General features: G+C 46.7%; 1 protein-coding gene across 1 annotated transcript in view; it reads left to right on the forward strand.

Annotated features, from left to right (window-relative positions):
* Positions 1 to 13602, forward strand: part of YPEL4 (yippee like 4) — a 45478-nt gene that overhangs the window by 1465 nt on the left and 30411 nt on the right. The window contains exons 2-3 of the mRNA XM_030186205.1: positions 2681 to 3013; positions 5026 to 5069. Of these exons, the coding sequence (XP_030042065.1) occupies positions 2852 to 3013; positions 5026 to 5069 (206 nt within the window). The 5' untranslated portion in view covers positions 2681 to 2851. The remainder of the gene's footprint in view (positions 1 to 2680; positions 3014 to 5025; positions 5070 to 13602) is intronic.

Here is a 13602-nt window from a genome sequence, read left to right on the forward strand (position 1 = left end):
AACCCCCGCCAGCCGAAGTCTTCTTCGTTGGTTTCCAAGTCTGACGTCCTGCACATTGTACGTGCAGGACGTCATATTCGGAAACCAATTGACGGAAGAAGACTTCGGCTGGCGGGGGTTGGGGTCCCCTGCCAGCAAAGGTAGCAGACAGCGATGGTGGGTTGACGGTGGGAGGGGGGTTGGGAGGGTCATCGGCAGGGGGGGTCCAGGGCCAAATCTACGGGGGCCCAGGCCCCCGTGGCCCCATAGCAGCTACGCCACTGCTTCAGAAGTTTTAGAACAAGGACAGTGTCGGGCAGACTTCTACAGTCTGTGCCCTTATCGTGGCTGGACAGATAGACCAGAGCCAGGCAGACTTCTACGGTCTGTATCCTGATTGTGGATGGACAAATTTGGATGGGCTGGAGTGGGTCTTCAATGACAACTTCAGAAAGTGGAGAACAAGGCCAGTGCTGGGCACAGACTTCTACGGTCTGTACCCTGAAAATGTCAAGGAGAAATCAAGATCAAGTATACATATGTAGTATCACATCATACCTTATACTATGAGTTTATCTTGTTGGGCAGACTGGATGGACTGTACAGATCTTTATCTGTTGTCATCTACTATGTTACTGTGAGTAATAATAGGCTATAATTGGCATCAATAAGCAGTTACATATGTAGTTGCCCTTTGTCACTATTCTATAAGTTGCACATTCAAATTCTAGAGTGTGCAATTTCAAGGGGAGGGGCATTTGTGAGTCAGGGGTGGGTCAGGCAGTTACTCACATTGGTTATAGAATACTAGCATTTACGCACCTGCCAACAGTTAGGCGCCGGCATTTATCCAGCTAGCTCGCACCTAAAGTTAGGTGTGTAAATGTACGGTGCATGCACAACTGCCATTATTGAATTCACGCTTAGTGCACACATTCCAGAGCCTAAATGTAGGTGCTCTATAGAGAATTACCCCCTGTTTATAAGGCTTGTATGTGTGACTTGGATACTCGGTTTTTCCGTGTCTGAGTCAAATGTACTAAGGGGCCCTTTTACCAAGCCGCATAAGCGTCTACGCGCACCCAGTGTGCACCAAAATGGAATTACCGCACGGCTACCGTGTGGCCCTTTTAGTAATTTCATTTTTGGGGTGTCTGCTATGCGCACCCGAAAAATATTTTTTATTTTCTGGTGCACGTCAGCTACGTGCGCCAAGTGGCATTTGGCATGCGTAGGTCATTACCGCCCGGTTACCGTGTGAGACTTTACTGCTAGGTCAATGGCTGGCGGTAAGGTCTCAGACCCAAAATGGACACACGGCAATTTTCATTTTGCCGCGTGTCCATTTTAGGCAAAAATTTAAAAAGGCATTTTTTTTGCAGGTGCGCTGAAAAATGATTTTGCGCACGCCCAAATCACACGTCTACACTACCGCAGGCCATTTTTCTGCGCACCTTAGTAAAAAAAAAAAAGGAGTCCATAATCTATGGGGGTCAATATTCAAAGAGTTTTACCTGGCCAGAAATGGCCCATGGATGGTTTATTTATTTATTTGTTGCATTTGTACCCCACATTTTCCCATCTATTTGCAGGCTTAATGTGGCTTTATATAGTACCGTCAAAGGCATTTGCCCAGTCAGTGCATAACTAATACAAAGTTGTATAGTGATCGTTTGAGGTATAAGTGGAGGGTCGGAATGGATGAAGATTGCGTGTTGTCCTGTTCGATCATAGTCATGCTGTGTTGGTAGGTGAAGAAGGTTACGTGGGGTCGTTGGGGTAGGCCTTTTTGAAGAGGTTGGTTTTTACTACTACTACTACTGCTTAACATTTCTGGAGCGCTACTAGGGTTACGCAGCGCTTAGTGATTTCCTGAAGTTCAATTGGTCGTGGATTGTTTTCACAGCTTTTGGGAGCCCATTCCATAGTTGTGCGCTTATGTAGGAGAAGCTGGCTGCGTTAGATTTTTTTGTATTTCAGTCCTTTGCAATTTGGGTAGTGTAGGCATGGCTAACCACTAATTTTCAGCCATACTTAACCGATTAGTGCTGATGAACATAACCGGTTAGTACCAAACTGAAAACTGGCTATTTTGGGAGCATTCCGGGGGGCAGAGTCGACATTGGCTGGTTAAGTGCCAGTATTCAGCACTTAACCAGTCAGGTTAGCTGCATAAATAAGACCGCATAAAAGTCTGTCCTATAACCCATAGCCGGTTAAATGCTGAACATTGCACTTAATCAGCTATAGGTTAGCCAGCTCCGCAAACCCAGAAATTCAATGCTATTGCCTAGATATGGCCCAGCATTGAATTTTCCAGGTTTTGCGCCATATGTATTTGTGGTCCTGCCCCTAGAATGCCTTAACCCTGCCCTCTCTGCTATACCCATAGCACTAATATATATATTTATATATGTATATAATGCTATTGATTTATACAGCTGTTTTTATGTTGTTTAGTATTGTTTTGTAGATTTATGTGAGCCGCTTAGGTATAAAGCTGGCTAAATTTTTTAAAAATAAATAAATGGAGACATTTGGTGTAGCACTGAACATCTAAGTGCTTTTTGAAAATCGACCTAAAGGATTTGTCTTAGTCTGACTTTCCAAGTTTTTTCTCCATATCATTTTTCTTTCTGTTATCTTGTGCTTTGTCTCGGATAAGAAGATTCATCCTGGCATGCTCTCTTTCTTTTTGCAGGTACCCATCTTATCTGCTGTGGCTGATCTTTGGGGGCTGTCACTGCGCAGCCCCATCATTTCTTGAATCACGGCACTGGACGGACTGCTGCGTTGCTTCACATGTGAACGCCTGTGCGGCGTATGTGCGCCTGAAGCCTCTGCACACCGGGGCATCGCACTGCAGCCCGTTATGCTCAGCTTTGACCCAGGGCCAGGGCTCGTGGCTGGCACAGCTACCACCTCCTCGCTGCCAGTCAGAACTTTTCGCTGTTACCTGCCACGCTATCTCCGCACATACAGCTGTGTGCACTGCCGGGCACATCTGGCTAAGCATGAAGAGCTGATCTCCAAGGTACACAGACATGCACTGGCATGGTTCCATAACACGCTCACATGTGTATATATTATGCCTCCACGTCGGCATATGTAACGCAGAGTTCTATTATCTGTAATGGTCTTGGAAAAAACTGGAGTTTTTGGAGGTTGTGAGACCTTTGAAAGGACCAACAAAAGATGCCAGAGTACCTGAGCTTCTGAGACTACATCTGAAGAGGGGACTTGGAGGCCTCAAAAACTCACTTAGAACAGTGGGCTGAGAACCAGGGAAGCCAGGGTTCAAATCCCACTGCCAGTCCTTCTAACCTTAGGCTAGTCAATTAACCCTCCTTTGTTTCAGGTACAAAACTAGATTGTAAGACCTCTGGGGACAGGAAAATACCTAGTCACCTTGAGCTACCAATGAAAAAGCATGAGCAAATATATATATCAAAAACATCTTTCCTCTTGGTTCTCGAAAGGTAATACAACCTACAAAGACTTCATTAATATATGTGCACATACCATGCCTTCTGATTTACATGTCACATGTTCACAAAGCTTGCTGTGTCATGTCCTCACTCGGTCACATATCAAGCCATTTTTTATTTATATAGAACATGCCTTTATGCAGTAATCCAGCACGCCTTTCCATAATGACCCAACACAATTTTATATATGGAACAAGCATGCATTTACATATTAACTCAGCATACTCTTCTATACTGGCACAGCATGGTTTTGACATCCTGACCTTTATGTACTGATCCAATGACTTCATGTACATTTTTATGACCTAGTCAATAGGTCTTTCTCTATCCTTCCTATATGCATTTGTGCACCGATCCAACACACCTACACAGTCTGACCTAGAGCATCGTTTCATACAGAGCCAACACACTGTAATGCCCTGACCCAACGCACCTATATATTCTGACCTAGCATTCCTTCACATACTGATCTAACACGCCTTCACATACCAACCCAGCACATCTATCAGTATTGACCTAACATGCCTTTATGTATGGTAGTAAGATATTAACTTTGGGGTAAATATTCAAGTCATGCGTGGCTGACTACCCTTTATGCGGTTAAGTCTGATATTCAGCATATAATCGCCTGAGTGAAACTGGAGTTTTATGCTGTCCGATTTGTCCAGTTAGCTTAGGCCATTAAGTACCGACTCCGCCCCCGGACTGCCCACTAAAGCGCTAAGGCTTTAGCAGTTAGGGCTGATATTCAGCAGCACTAACCAGCTAAGTGCTATGGATAGCCCCACCCAAGTGATTTAACTGACCAGGAACCTCTCCTGCCCAATGAAATCACTTTGAATATCAGCCCCACAGTAAATTATGGCAGATTAAGACCAGTGTGGCCCATCCAATGTGCCCAGTAAGGTGGTTTGGATCGGAAATGCTATTCCTGCTGTTGAATTTGAGTCTACGTGTTTGCAGCTTCATATTATGTCTTATAGCTTGGAAAAAGTTTGTTTGTTCATTAATGACTCAGATACTTTCATATACTGATCCAGTACACCGCTATGTACTGACCTGGCATGCCTTTATACAGTGACCCAACATGCCTTTTATAACAACCCAATGTGCCTTTATGTACTGATCCAACACACCTTTATACAATGACCCAACATACCTTTATGTACTGACCCAGTATGCCTTTATACAACTAGCCAATATGCCTTTTTGTACTGACACAGTACACCTCAGTGTACTGCCCTAGCATGCTTTATATACTGTCACACCATGCCTTTATATACAGACTCACCATACTGTCACATACCGACTCAGCACACCTTTATCTACTGATCAAGCATTGACCCAACACATCTTCATATCATGATCTAACGTGTTCACATACTCACCCCAGCATGCATTCACCGTCAACATTGCATGCCTTCACATGCTGACCCACCATGACCTTACTTATTGGCCCCACCCATCTTCACATATCTGCTGAGCGCAGCATCACACACTGACTGACTCTTTCTCTTGAATATTTTCCTAACTGATTCTTTTCCTTTCCCTCCGCCAGTCGTTCCAGGGCAGCCATGGACGCGCCTATCTCTTTAATTCCGTGTGAGTTTTTCCCTGCAATTTGTCATCCATTTTATGCAGTGCTTTTTTTTACCCCCCCTAGAAGGAAAGGTACTGGTTGCAGATGCAGGGTCATCCTTTGGGGGAGGGGGAATTGGGACAACTGTCCCCCCCTGTACTCCCACAGTAGCCCCAGCCCCTGCAAATGACTGCAGAGTGCTCAGTCATGGTACCATCCTTCTCTGTTTTCATCATCCATATTGATAGCAGGAGGCATTGGAGAGAGGCTCTCTTATGTGCTGGTGCCTCCTTTGCCATCTTCATGCATGAGAAACCACTGGAGAGGGGGGAAGTTGTGAGAAAGAGGCACCCCCTGGTGCTTTTCTTTTCTCTCTCCCTCCCTCAGCCATTGGTGCTATCCTCTCTCTTGTCTTTCTCTACCACTGGCATTTTTCCCTCTCTCTTTCCCCTCCCTCAATCTCTTTTCTCTGTTCTTCCACTTCTGTTTTATTTCAAATTCAGGAAACTTTATTGACATGACAAAATTTGTACATGGATTGCCAGAATAATACGTGTAGAAAATAATTGTATAACAGAGTGTCCAGGCTATGAAGGCACATAGGCACATATACTACTCCTATTTTATAAAGGCAATATATGCTCCAGGGGCATAACCCCGCCCACCCAGTTTGGGGTCAGGCCTACCCAGCAGCGGTGTCCCTAAAGTGCTTCCGCTTAATATGCTCCTATGTTCCTTCATAAAATTATGCCAAAGACATGTACATTTACACCTGCTCTGAGGCAGACATAAACTGTGTGGGTGCATCTACTGGGAAGAATAGGTGTATGTATGCATATTTTACAAAATATATGTAGAAGTGCTAACTCCGCTCCAGCTGTTCTATGCTCCCAAGAATGCCAACATGTATATCAAATAAGAGCAGAAAGGGCCAGATGCGGCAGAGGGAAGGCTCTGGAGTGCTGGTGTGAATCGCGGACAGCCCAAAAATGTAAGCTGGAAGCACTGCAGTGGTGGTGGTGGTGGAAGGGGAAGGGAACACAGTGATTCTGGACCTGCAAGAGAGAAGGGACAAGTGTGCTGGTCTTTCTGGGAGGAGGGGAGGGGCTCTACAGGGAAGGGAGAGGTGTGCTGGACTTTCAGGGAGGAGGGGCGCTGCAGGGAAGGGAGAGGTGTGCTGGACTTTCCGGAAGGAGGGGGGCTGCAGGGAAGGGAGAGGTGTGCTGGGCTTTCTGGAAGGAGGGGGGCTGCAGGGAAGAGAGAGGTGTGTTGGATTTGTGGACTTTCTGGGAGGAGGGGAGGGGCTCTACAGGGAAGGGAGAGGTGTGCTGGACTTTCAGGGAGGAGGGGCGCTGCAGGGAAGGGAGAGGTGTGCTGGACTTTCCGGAAGGAGGGGGGCTGCAGGGAAGGGAGAGGTGTGCTGGGCTTTCTGGAAGGAGGGGGGCTGCAGGGAAGAGAGAGGTGTGTTGGATTTGTGGACTTTCTGGGAGGAGGGGAGGGGCTCTACAGGGAAGGGAGAGGTGTGCTGGACTTTCAGGGAGGAGGGGCGCTGCAGGGAAGGGAGAGGTGTGCTGGACTTTCCGGAAGGAGGGGGGCTGCAGGGAAGGGAGAGGTGTGCTGGGCTTTCTGGAAGGAGGGGGGCTGTAGGGAAGGGAGAGGTGTGTTGAACCTATGAGAGGAGGGGGCTGCAGGGAAGGGAGAGGTATGCTGGAATTTCTGGGAGGAGGGGGGCTGTAGGGAAGGGTGTGCTGGACTTGTGGGAGGGGAGGGGGTTTGCAGGGAAGGGAGAGGTGTATTGGATTTGAGGGGAGGGGGCTGAAGAGGGTAGAGGTGTGCTGGAGTTGTGGGAGGAGGAGAAGGGGGGCTGGAAGGAAGAAAGGGAAGTGCTGGACACATGGGAGGAAGGGGGACCGGAGGAAAGGGATAGAGGTGCTGAACCCATGGGAAGAAGGGGGAAGGAAGGGAGAGAAGTGTTAGATGTGGGAGGAGGAGAGCTGAAGGGAAGGGAGAGAGGTGCTGGGTGTACAGGAGGGGAAGGGAAAGAGAGATGCCAGATCAAGGGGATGAAGGAAGAGAGGATCAAATACTGAACCCACAGGAAGAGGGAGGAGGGACAGGCAGGCAGGTAAGCAAGCCAGATGCTGGAAGCGGAGGTGGAGTGAGAAGGAGAGAAGCTGGATAAGGTAGGGTCAGAGAGGAGAGAGACACATTGGCATGGGGGAGGAAAAGAGGGGAGAAGCTGGACAGGAAAATATAGGGACACAGAGAAAGGGAGATGCTGAACATAGAGGAAGATAGATAGTAGACGGAGAGAGAAGAAATGCCAAATGGACAGGAGACCTTGGTGAGCGAGTTAAGATAAGACAGAGAAAAACAGGAACCAGAGCCTGGGACCAACATGATTTGAAAAATAAAATGACCAGACAACGAAAGATAGAAAAATAAATTTTATTTTTCTATTTTTTGATTAGAATATGTCAGATTTGAAAGGGGCATCCTGCCACAGCTGGTGTTAGACATGGCTGGGGCCCAGGGCAGAAATTTGGGAGGGGACACCAAAGCTTACTACCAGACTAACACCTTCTTCAGCTTATGGCAGGCTTGGGGCTCTCTCTGGTCAGGGGGCCAAGGGTATTTGCCCTAGTTTTACCCCCCTAACACCATCCCTGGCATATGCTATCTTTATATTTTGCACAGGGTAGGAAGAAGTGCATCTCTTCTATTTCTCTGGTGTTGTACTATGCGCAAGGTCTGGCTTCTTGGGGTTTCGATATAAAATATGTTTACTCTGTATTTGGCATTTGTGTTCTGTGTGTGTGACTGAGATATTCTGTTAGCATGAATTTTCCTCGTAGTATTCTGTGGTAATCTGGCTTGTTCAGTTTTCTCGATAGATGTATTGATATTTTAGGGCCCCACTGTAATATTTAGGGCCCTAAAATATCATGGGTAGGATCCTTGTTTTAGATGTTAGTGCTGACGTGGTAGATTTGCTGTAGGTTCTGAGTGACCTTTTGTTTGATAGATTTTTGTATTACTTTACAATATGCCTGTTTTGAGATAACAATAGAAAAAAATTTGTATGGTGAGTTTTATGGGAAAATGTCCTAACTCTGCTCTGCATCCACTGTTGGGGAAGGGCCAGGGTTCTGAATATTTGGAGGAAGCATATGTGTGTTGGGGGACCGTTGCTCAATGGGGATGACGAGTACAGCCTCTTGTAATTCCCCAAGCCCTCAATGTGGCCTGCAGTCACTGAAGCCTGTACTGTTACCCTCATTGACATTATTGGGAGTGGGGTAGGGGTGGGGTAGGGGTGGGGCGGGGTTGGGACATGGGTGTATCAGGTGGCAGGTTTTTCTTTAGTGCCCACCCATCCAACCTGTTGGCCTACACAAAAACTGCCTTCTGGCCACGCCACGCCATTGGCTGTATGAGACAGTGCCCTGCAGAGAACAACCTTCTGCCTCCTGCTCCATCCAGCTCTTCCCCTCCCAGGCAGCAGAGACCAGGAGAGGTGAGACTGAGGCTGCTGGTGGAGCAGAAAAGATTTATTCTGCTCCCGAATTCAGCCCCTCCTTTCCTATCAATTCCTAGCGATTGATCCAGAGAAAAAAATGGTGCTGCTACCTAGTTCTGTCAAGGGGCAGCAGAAAAAGAGCTCTGATTTTATGGCTGAACCGTACTCTGCATAGGTCAGGAGGGAACTGTAATGAGGATAAGATGGCTTGACGTACTGGGTCATTTTACTAAGGGGCAATGAAAAATGGCCTTGGCTGATGTAGGCGCGTGTATTGGACGCGCACAGGTCCATTTTTCAGCGTGCCTGTAAAAATGTGTTTTTTGGAGTGGGCCGAAAATGGATGTGCAGCAAAATAAAAATTGGCGCGCATCCATTTTGGGCCTGACACCTTACCGCCACCCATTGGCTTAGCGGTAAGTTCTTACGCATTAACCGGGTGGAAATTGTCAGCGCGCGTACAATGTCAATTACCACCCGGTTAGCGCTGTGTACCGTAAAATAAAATATATTTTCCGGTGTGCGTATTGGACGTGCGTAAAAAATGAAATTACCGCCCGGGCCACATGGTAGCCAGGCGGTAGTTCCAAATTGGCTTAGTTAAAGGGCACCTTAGTGGCATTACTCTGGACCTGAGAGTTTCATTCTGTCCTCCTTGTCCACAAAGGGGTGTTCTTTTGACAGTGATTCTCTCAAATCAAAATAAAAAAATCAATTCCGGAATGAGCTCCACAGACTGCAGCATAAAAACAATTTTGCAGTCATGTGTTTTATGAACAGAGAGTTGCTAGCTGGCTCCATGTTTCTGCACAGGCTGATTCAGTTCTGGTTTTAACCTTGTTGCACAAATGAAGATCCAACAACAACAACAACAAAAAGTAAAACTACAACTCCATGCATGCAATGTGAAAAAAGCAGGACAGGACTGGTCCGCTGGTAAAATTGTGAGTCAGTTTAGATAGCACAAATCTCTCATCATCCAAGAAACTGCCTTTCCTCCTGGATCTCCTGTTGAGTTTTCTGGCCTTGAGCAGTACTGTACTGGTATTCCACAGTTCTGCTAGGGCCACCCATACCACAGAAAAGGAGACAGGGACAGGGGACAGGAGAAAACCAAAATGCAGACCATTCCTGTGGCAGCAGGTTTCTTACAGGGCTTCTCTTTGGGCTTCAGATAGATAGCTTCCCATCTTGCTTTTACTTCAGTTGGATAATCAGAATATCCCTTTGTCTTTTGCTATCTTTCTTGTAATTTGTTTTGGTCTTAATTTCAGGCTAAAGGACAGTGAAATACACTGCGGTTTTTATGGGGGGGGGGGGGGGTGCTTTGCAGCTGACTGACCCTGGTTTGTTCTTACCAAGTAATTTCCAGGTTTCCAAATTTATTTTATACTTGATATACCACCAAAACATGGGCGTAGCCAGACCTCAAGGTGAGAGGGGCCAGAGCCCAAGGGAGGGTACATTTTGGTCCACTGCCCCACCGCTGCCCCCCCTCCGCCGCCTCACCACCCTGCCGCTCCCCACCCTCTGCCACCGCTATATATCTTGGCTGGCGGGGGTCCCCAACCCCTGCCAGTTGAAGCACCGCCGCTGCTGACATCTTGGCTGGCAGGGGTCCCCAACCCCCGCCAGCTAAAGCACAGCCGTTGCAAATACCTTGGCTCGTGGGGGTCCACAACCCCTCGCCAGCTGAAGCCTTCATCCAGCGCTGGTCTCTGGCACTGTGGTGCTGCCGCATTGCCTGCTGTGGTCTCTGTTCCCCTCATGTCCGGCACACTCCTTTTAGTGAAACTGAGCATGCTCAAGTCACTAAAAGGAGTGTACAAGATGTGAGGGGAAGAGAGAGCAGGGCAGGCAATGTGGCAGCGCCGGAGACCAGCACTGGATGAAGGCTTCAGCTGGTGGGGGTTGGGGACCCCTGCCTGCCAAACCAGGGGACCAGAGCAAATTTGGGGGGGGGGGGCAAGCCGCCGTGGCCCCACGTAGTTACGCCACTGATTGATAACTACCATTATAGTGGTTTACAATAAAATAAAATTGTGAAAAGAATTACAATTTAAAAGCACAATCAGATAAGCAAGGAAAGATAGACCACTGTTCATTTTGTATATTTACAGAATTCGATGATAACCCTACCAGGTAAACATCTCAGTATACCTGTAACCATCTCAGTGTACCTGAATGTAACTCACTATGAGCTACTACTGAAAATGGTGTGAACAAAATCCAAGTAAATAAATAAATCTATTAATTGGGAATCAAATGATTTCCTAAAAAAGTATCCCTTCCATATATTAGGAGTTACTGCCAAGGAAAAGGATCTAGGCCTCATGATCATTGAAGATACATAGAAACCCTCTGCTCAGTGTGCAGCGGCGGCTAAGCAAGCAAATAGACTGAGGAAGCTAGAAGAATGGTCTAAGGTTTGGCAATTAAAATTCAACGCGAAGAAATGCAAAGTGATGCACTTAGGGAATAGAAATCCTCGGGAGACGTATGTGTTAGGCGGGGAGAGTCTGATAGGAACGGACGGGGAGAGGGATCTTGGGGTGATAGTATCTGAGGATCTGAAGGCGACGAAACAGTGTGACAAGGCGGTGGTCGTAGCTAGAAGGTTGTTAGGCTGTATAGAGAGAGGTGTGACAAGCAGAAGAAAGGGGGTGTTGATGCCCCTGTATAAGTCGTTGGTGAGGCCCCACCTGGAGTATTGTGTTCAGTTTTGGAGGCCGTACCTTGTGAAGGATGTAAAAAGAATTGAAGCGGTGCAAAGAAAAGCTACGAGAATGGTAAGGGATTTGCATTACAAGACGTATGAGGAGAGACTTGATGACCTGAACATGTATACTCTGGAAGAAAGGCGAAACAGGGGTGATATGATACAGACGTTCAAATATTTGAAAAGTATTAATCCGCAAACGAACCTTTTTCGGAGATGCGAAGGAGGTAGAAAGAGAGGACATGAAATGAGATTGAAGGGGGGCAGACTCAAGAAAAATGTCAGGAAGTATTTTTTCACGGAGAAAGTAGTGGATGCTTGGAATGCCCTCCCGCGGGAGGTGGTGGAAATGAAAACGGTAACAGAATTCAAGCACGCGTGGGATAAACATAAAGGAATCCTGTTCAGAAGGAATAGATCCTAAGGAGCTTAGCCGAGATTGGGTGGCACAGCCGGTGGCGGGAGGCGGGGACAGTGCTGGGCAGACTTATACGGTCAGTGCCAGAGCCGGTGGTGGGAAGCGGGGCTGGTGGTTGGGAGGCGGGGATAGTGCTGGGCAGACGTACACGGTCTGTGCCCTGAAAAGGACAGGTACAAATCAAGGTAAGGTATACACAAAAAGTAGCACATATGAGTTTATCTTGTTGGGCAGACTGGATGGACCATGCAGGTCTTTTCTGCCATCATCTACTATGTTACTATGTTAGGAATTATTAGAAAAAGAATGGAAAACAAAAATGAGAATATTATAATGCCATTGTATAGATCCATAATGCAGCCGCACCTTGAATATGTTGTGCTATATGTTCTGGTCACTGCATCTCAAAAAAGTTATAGTGGAATTAGAAAAGGTACAGAGAAGGGTAACAAAAATAATAAAGGGGATGGGACGACTTCCCTATGAGGAAAGGCTTAAAGAGGCTAGGGCTTTTCAGCTTGAAGAAGAGATGGCTGAAGGGAGATATGATAGAAGTTATAAAATACTGAGTGGAGAGGAATAGATTGATGTGAATCACTTGTTCACTCCTTTCAGAATTACAAGGACTAGGGGACACACAATTAAGCTACTAAGTAGTAAATTTAAAACAAATCAGAGAAACTATTTCTTCACTCAGCATGTATTTATATATTTAAATCTGTTTATTAATTTACAAAGTAAACATGGAAGAAAACATTTTGCAGTACATAAAAATCTGCAGCAAACTCTTCAATACAAAGCAAAACGATACAGTGCAAAGGCAAAGGGCCCTCTCTCTGATGGCCCCATTCCTATACCTCCGGCATCTAGGAAGGCCCACTAAATGAGCATTTCCTGCTGCTGATCTGCGCTCAAGCAACCGATGTAATAGCTTGATGTAATGCATAAGAAAGCTGTCATATAAAAGTAGGTGCCTGTTAGCAACCTTGGTACATCGGACTATAATGCTGAGATTTCGATCAGATCTAGTTTACATCGCTTTCCAGAGCAGAGGGAACATTGTCTATCCCCCAACCTGGGCCTTGGAACTGCATTCCTAGGTTTATATACTTTGAACTTAATGTACTCCAATTCTCCCTTCCCTCCCCCCCCCCCACCCCCCACCCTCACCACCCATTCCCAGGTAGGCTCATCTGTAACGGGAGTAACCGCAGTAGACTCCAACAGATCCTGTGGTAGCTAGCTGGAGTTAACGAGCAGACTTCTCCCACGTGGGCTTAACATCTGTAAGTAAGGAGACCAAATTTGAAGGAAGCGCTGTCTACGTGTAACTGAGGTTTTGGACTCTCGAGCTTCCCAAGAGGCCAGGAGGTGGACCTGGTTCCTCCAGTGCCAATAGGCGGGTGCCTCCGGGGAAGTCCAATATTGCATAATGCATTTACGAGCCACCAAACACAGCTTCCTACCTAGAAGAATCGCCGGTGCTCTATTGGGGGCAAAAGCCCTGGGCTGGTCTATCAAAAATTGCCTCTCAGTACCCTGGACTTTAACACCTAATCGTATCAAAAAACCCCGGACACGTTGCCAGAATGTCCGTATCTTAGGACATTTCCAAAGGGCATGGTAAAACGTGCCTGGTCCCTCAGCGCATTTAGAACAGATACAGTGGGGGAAATAAGTATTTGATCCCTTGCTGATTTTGTAAGTTTGCCCACTGACAAAGACATGAGCAGCCCATAATTGAAGGGTAGGTTATTGGTAACAGTGAGAGATAGCACATCACAAATTAAATCCGGAAAATCACATTGTGGAAAGTATATGAATTTATTTGCATTCTGCAGAGGGAAATAAGTATTTGATCCCCCACCAACCAGTAAGAGATCTGGCCCCTACAGACCA

This window comes from Microcaecilia unicolor, chromosome 1, assembly GCF_901765095.1.
Source record: "Microcaecilia unicolor chromosome 1, aMicUni1.1, whole genome shotgun sequence".
Taxonomy (NCBI): Eukaryota; Metazoa; Chordata; class Amphibia; order Gymnophiona; family Siphonopidae; genus Microcaecilia; species Microcaecilia unicolor.